This window comes from Asparagus officinalis, unplaced genomic scaffold, assembly GCF_001876935.1.
Source record: "Asparagus officinalis unplaced genomic scaffold, Aspof.V1 AsparagusV1_Un153, whole genome shotgun sequence".
In the NCBI taxonomy this organism is placed as follows: domain Eukaryota; kingdom Viridiplantae; phylum Streptophyta; class Magnoliopsida; order Asparagales; family Asparagaceae; genus Asparagus; species Asparagus officinalis.
Window position 1 is genome coordinate 20,605 of NW_017972419.1, and position 6,439 is coordinate 27,043.

Here is a 6,439-nt window from a genome sequence, read left to right on the forward strand (position 1 = left end):
TTGCATCCTTTGTACTCTGTAGCTCGCATGCAAAGTGAATAGTTCTTACCTTTGAACATAGCTTGATCGCCTAAGCTCTCCATCTCAACCCATTTAAACTTAAATTTATCTCTAATTATGACTCTCTTGTTGAGGATTCGGTAGTACGGACGGCCTTCCACAGGCTCCACCGGCTCATCAACGGCCTCAAGCTTGTAGACCTTAAAATCATTTGATCTACAAATACCTTCACGTCCGTAATCAAACAGTCTTACAACTTGTAGCAAGTCTCCTTGTGTGGACTCGACAAGATATCTGTGTTCGTCACCCCGTGCTTTTGGTGCATTTGCAATTTGTCTCATCTTCTTATCACCTGTAAAATCATAAATAACAGTGATCCCCTCATAATCAACAGCATAAATCTGACCATTGTAACGGATGACATCTTGGAGGTGATTCAGACAATGCTCTACATTAGTCCACTTGTCGTCTCCAACCCTACAAAATGATAGCACGCTGAAATTGGAGATCAATGCCATGACTAATGTGCAATCATCCTCATTGTCCGAATTTCTCCTCATATTTGAAGGATCTGACAGTATAATAGCCTTCTCTACAAACCCGAAATCATCACACTAGCCGTCGAAACTGCCATTAGGATGTTGGAAAGCATCAAGAGATGGGAGAGGGATTTGGGCCCTTGTTAATGGATTCAATAGGTGAATGTCACGGCCTTGGATATCCAACGCGCACAACCAACCGTGAGAGGATCCAGCAACCCACTTGTTTTTCATCTCTGGAACAAGAAACTCCCCATGGTTTTTTCCATCAGAAATAGAAAAGAAGTTGAGGTTTTGGTGGAAGTAGATGGAGATTATCTGTCACAAAGGCACAATGGTAATTTTGGTGGAAGTAGATGGAGATCATCTGTCACGATAGAGCGGAATATTTTACAAACAGCACCAAACTGGAGAACGTCTGCATGATCAACCATCTTTTCAGCGATAAGTTGCAAGAGAGCAATGGGAAGGCCATCGAGTGAGCCCATTTATAATATTCCTGAAATAGATAATATAGAAAGTAAATTAGAAAAAGTAATATTAAGGGCAGAGAATGTAATCAGTAGTGAATTAAAACATGATGCAGAATGACCACACATATAATAACACATCCTAATGAGGAAAGGTAGCATCCTTAGAATACGTATGTTGATAAGAAAAAATAGTTTGTTTGGGTTAGATGACTGCTGTAAATAAAAAGTCAGTCTTAAAACTAAAAATACATGTCCTGTTTAAACTGAAAAGGACTTTTCTAAATCTAAGATCATATTGTTACTAAATTGAGGAAAGAAAATTGTCAAAAACTAACTCCTAACGTTAGGAAAAGAAAAGTATCAACATTTTACTAATATTAATAGAATTTGTTATTCATGTCTAATATGACTAAGAACAATATTATCTCTACAAACTGCATCAATCTTAGCAGCTCCATACTATTTGATTAAACACAAGATAATAATTAGCTAAAACTAAGGGGTTGTTAAAACTAAAGGGTTGTTTGGCCGCTTTCCATCATTTTCCGAGTCCAACATGCCTTCACTTTTAGTGTTTCATTCACATTTCATGGAAATTTGTTTCTTGTGTTTGTTTTGTAAAAAAAAATATGGAGTAAAAAAAATATGGAGAATATTACGTACTTTCCACCACCAATTTGAAAAGAGAAGAAAGTAGTTGATATATAAATAGATTTCTTATTTTCCAGTGTTTATTTCAAACTAAAAAAAGAGGAAAAAACCTTGTAAAGGGTATAATTTGGTCACCATAGTGTACGCAATCGAAAATTCAAACCCAACAATTAACTTGATTTAGAAGTAGCAGAAGAAAGAAAAAAACTGGATTTAGCCTACAACATCTCTAGAAAATAAAAATCCACAATATCTCTTTAGTTTTAATAAAGTCATTTAACATTATTTTTGAGGAAAAACAAATTAAATTTTCATACACGATCAAACAAAACCAAGAAAATCATATTCATAAATGGTGATTTAGGAATTTTTTTTTTTTTTTTAAAAGCAGATCTAATGAGGAAAAAAGGGTATAACTTTTCAGATCTGACAATTAACGCAGAGTTGCAGCAAAAAGAAGAAATATCGTGAACTTGTTGTAAAGGACATCAACATAGTTTAAAAAATAACAAAACGAAGAGTAAAAGGACAAAAATAATACAAATAATCACACACCTCCTTCTCCTTGCTCTGATGAAAATTTTCGGTGACGGCTTGGAAAGAGGGGGAAGTTAGACCATCTCCAACGCAGCGGCATTTTGAGGCGAAAAGTGAAAATGCCGCTGCGTGGGAGCTCCAACTCCAACGCAGCGGCATTTTGAGGCGAAAAGTGAAAATGCCGCTGCGTGGGAGCTCCAATCGAGCGGCATTTGTTGCCGCATTTTGACGGGGATGAACAGCGCGACGCTATATTTGGCGTCGCACTGTTCATCCCCCATTACTGTTTTTTTTTATTTTTTTTTTCAATTTTTTTTTAAAACCTCATACTTTTATATATTTACAATTTGTCCCCAATTGTTTCATTAAATATATAAAACAACCCCAATAATATTTAAATTTTATAATTTCACCCCAATTGTATAATGTGGACAAAATAAATTATTTTTTTTTAAAATAAAAAAATGCTAAAATTTAACAGACATTATTATTAATTATAATATTAAAATCTAGACATACATAATATAAAACTTCATTAAAGAGCAATCATAATACATAATTCAAATATAAATTACATATCTGAAATACATAACATATAAAAACTGACACACATAATATAAAACTTCATTAAAATAAAACATAAAATACAAACTAAACATGGTGACGTTACTTAAGATGGACAAGCAACTCTCAATAATCTGGTAGATCGGGGCCAGAGTGTCCAATATCATTAAAATAATTCCCAAAATTAGAAGCAGACCCTTGTTCTTGTTGATTTCTTTTTTGTATTATTTTAATCTGTTGAGCTCGAACGTACTCACATACGTTTGGATCAGCAATGGAATTCAAATCTTTCATTATAATTTTCTATTCATCTCTATCTTTTTTCATGGCTATCTTTTCTCGTTCGATATCAAATGCTTCTTGCCTGTCCAAGCTCGCCTTGTCTAACCTGTCTATAAGTCGATTGTTGGAGGTCTCGATGGAGTCCACTACACTTGACTCATGATCATCATTTTTCCTTTTCAATTTAGCTTTTTTTACCCCAATAGGTCGTTCAGATGGAGTAAATGATGATAGTCTAGGAGATGTTGATATAGGAGATTCCGGAGTGGGATTATCTGATTGTGACGAGTCGAAGTTCACACTTTGGGATTGTCTTCGACCAACTTGTCTTGCTGTGGGGACATCATCTTTGAATTTTTCGAAATTTTTAACCATATTCCAGACATGATCAAATTTGAAACCTTTTTTGTACTTCAGTTCTTGCATAAATAACATCTTTGCTCGAACTAACTGTAAATTATAGTGAACATCAAGTTATGTATTTCTTCTTGCATAAATAACATCTTTGCTCGAACTAACTGTAAATTATAGTGAACATCAAGTTATGTATTTCAACAATAATAATAAAATTCAAACGATAATTAATAGAATACTTACAATATCTTCATCTGAAGCACCACTTGGATTCAGATTCTCTACTTGTCTCAAGCACGCATTCAATTTCCTTACTTCATTACTTATAATTTCCATTCGAGAACGAATTGATCGGATTTCCTTACTTCATTACTTATAATTTCCATTCGAGAACGAATTGATCGGCTCGTACGCATCTCAAAATGTTGATCTCGAAGTTCATTGTATTTGTCCTTCACACGAGACCAAAATGCATCTCGAGACTGGTTTCTACCGATAATAGGGTCTTGAGAAATATCCAAGAATACTTGACAAAGGAGCACATCTTCAGTAACTGTGTACCCAGTTGATCGAACAGACATTTTTTTTGTAAAAAGTGGTTGGTTTGGAGATCAGAAATACTTCGAATTGGGTGGTTTGAAGTAGAACTCATGAATGTTATTTATAGCCAATCCAAATTTGTTTTTTTTTTGTTTGAATTTGAATTTGAATTTGAATTTGAATTTGCGGTTGGTTTGAATTTGTCGGTGGTCAACATTTGAAATTGAATCATTTTGTACAAACTGATCAGCTTTACACATTATCCAACGTTGTCGGTGGGAATCAATTTTTGAAATCAGGTCAGCTTTACACATTGTCCAACGTATACACAGCTCAGCTCTCCTTGAATTGTGTGACAGCTTTGTACGAGTGGGAATCAATTTTTGAAATCTGTCAGCTTTACACATTGTCCAACGTATACACAGCTCAGCTCTCCTTGAATTGTGTGAAAGCTTTGTACGAGTGGGAATCAATTTTTAGAATCAGGTCAGCTTTACACATTGTCCAACGTGAACAGCTAAAAGCAAATTTGAATTTTGTGACAAATTGATAACAGCTGGAAAGCATTTCCTAAAATCAGCTCAACTTTACACATTGTTCAATGTATACAGCTAAGCAAAGTTTTATAAATAGCATACTAGATTAGGTACATCCACACAATTACTCGTTGTTGTGTTAAAATTATTATTCTCCATTTCTGCATACTTCAGTCATTCTTTTCTTACTTCAAAAATGAATTTCGATGTTGGAGGTCCATCATACTTATCATCATCTTCATCTTCGGATGATGATAATTTTCTGTCCAATATCATTGCAGAGATTGATGAAACCGAAGAAGTAATTTGTGAGTACATCAACAACAACATGATCCTCGTTAACAATTTACGTCAACACAACTACCAACCGATCCATGGTGGCTCGATTCCCGGTCATGCAGTGATCAACCGCGATCGAGAAAATGCGCATCAGAATTTGGTCATAGATTACTTTGCCGATAATCCACGTTTTGGAGAAGATATGTTTCGTCGTCGATATCGGATGTCAAGAAGTTTGTTCCTTCGTATTGTTGATGCAGTGAAAGATCATGACTATTACTTCCAACAACGAAGTGATGGACTTGGTAGAATGGGATTATCACAGTTACAGAAAGTAACAGCTGTTTTTCGCATGTTGGCATACGGTCTACCAGCTGATGCTACGGACGAATACGTTAAAACAGGTGAGTCAACAGCAATTGAAAGTATGACAAAATTTTGTCGTGCTATGGTGGAAATATTCGCAGAGCGGTATCTACGAACACCTAACGCTAACGATATTGCTAGGCTACTCTATATTGGAAAAAAACGTGGTTTTCCAGGAATGTTAGGAAGTCTTGATTGTATGCATTGGAAATGGAAAAATTGTCCAACAGCATGGTCTGGGCAATACACAGGACGTAGTGGGTCACCAACTATTATCCTCGAAGCTGTGGCAGATTATGATCTTTGGATATGGCACGCATATTTTGGTATGCCAGGCACCAATAATGATATCAATGTGCTGGAGTCATCTAATCTTTTCTCTAACCTAGCTCAAGGTATTGCTCCTCCCGCTCACTATGTTATTCAAGGAAAAGAGTATAATATGGGTTATTATTTAGCTGATGGTATATATCCGAAATGGGCTACTATTGTACAAACAATCCAACAGCCACAAGGTAGGAAGAAAAAATATTTTGCCATGAAACAGGAAGCATGTAGAAAAGATGTAGAACGTGCGTTCGGAGTTCTCCAATCACGATTTGCAATCGTGGCAGGATCAGCACGTTTTTGGAAAAAACATGTATTACATGACATAATGACTGCATGCATTATTATGCACAATATGATAATCGAGGATGAACGTGATCTTTATGCACCAATTCAAGAAGTGAGGGAAGCACCAACACCAGAAGTTGATATGGTAGCAGATGAAACTACAAGATTTACTCAATTTATTGCACGTTACGGAAAAATCAAGGATAAAGATGCCCATATTGCGCTTCGTAATGCATTGATAGATCATCTATGGGAGGAATACACTAATTCAGATAGTTAAGAGCATACTAAATTTGTAATTTTTACGTTGTTGTTAATGTTTAATTATGTTCTTACATTTTATTTTCTGTTGTGTTCTTGAATGTAATATTTTGGCAATACTAATAATAGGTATATAATATTTTATTGTTTTATTAGTTTAATTTTTTAAATAATAAATCATTTTGTTTGGAAAATATGTGAAAAAATAAAATTTGATATGTGAGGTTAATTTGTGGGGTTAATTGTTGAAATAGTTAAAAATATAGGGGATAAAAAATAATCATATAAAAGTAGATAAAAAGAAAGATACTGAGAATATTCTTTTTTGGTGTAAAAAATGGTGCAATGGGTTGGAGATGAATTACTGTTAGATGTGACTTTTGCACCATTTTGGTGCAAAATTTGCACCATTTTGAGGCAAAGAGTTGGAGATGCCCTTAGG

The 6,439-nt window shown here is 34.9% G+C and overlaps 2 protein-coding genes across 2 annotated transcripts; one reads left to right on the forward strand and one right to left on the reverse strand.

The window, feature by feature from the left end:
* Window positions 1–3,067: 3,067 nt before the first annotated feature.
* LOC109827343 lies at window positions 3,068–3,481 on the reverse strand. The gene has a single exon (XM_020394333.1). The coding sequence runs from the start codon at window positions 3,479–3,481 to the stop codon at window positions 3,068–3,070; it is 414 nt and encodes a 137-aa protein (XP_020249922.1).
* Window positions 3,482–4,484: 1,003 nt separating this feature from the next.
* On the forward strand, window positions 4,485–6,017 carry LOC109827342 (protein ALP1-like). Its single transcript, XM_020394332.1, has one exon. It carries the CDS (start codon window positions 4,673–4,675, stop codon window positions 6,014–6,016), a length of 1,344 nt encoding a protein of 447 aa, XP_020249921.1. The 5' UTR covers window positions 4,485–4,672; the 3' UTR covers window position 6,017.
* Window positions 6,018–6,439: the final 422 nt, after the last annotated feature.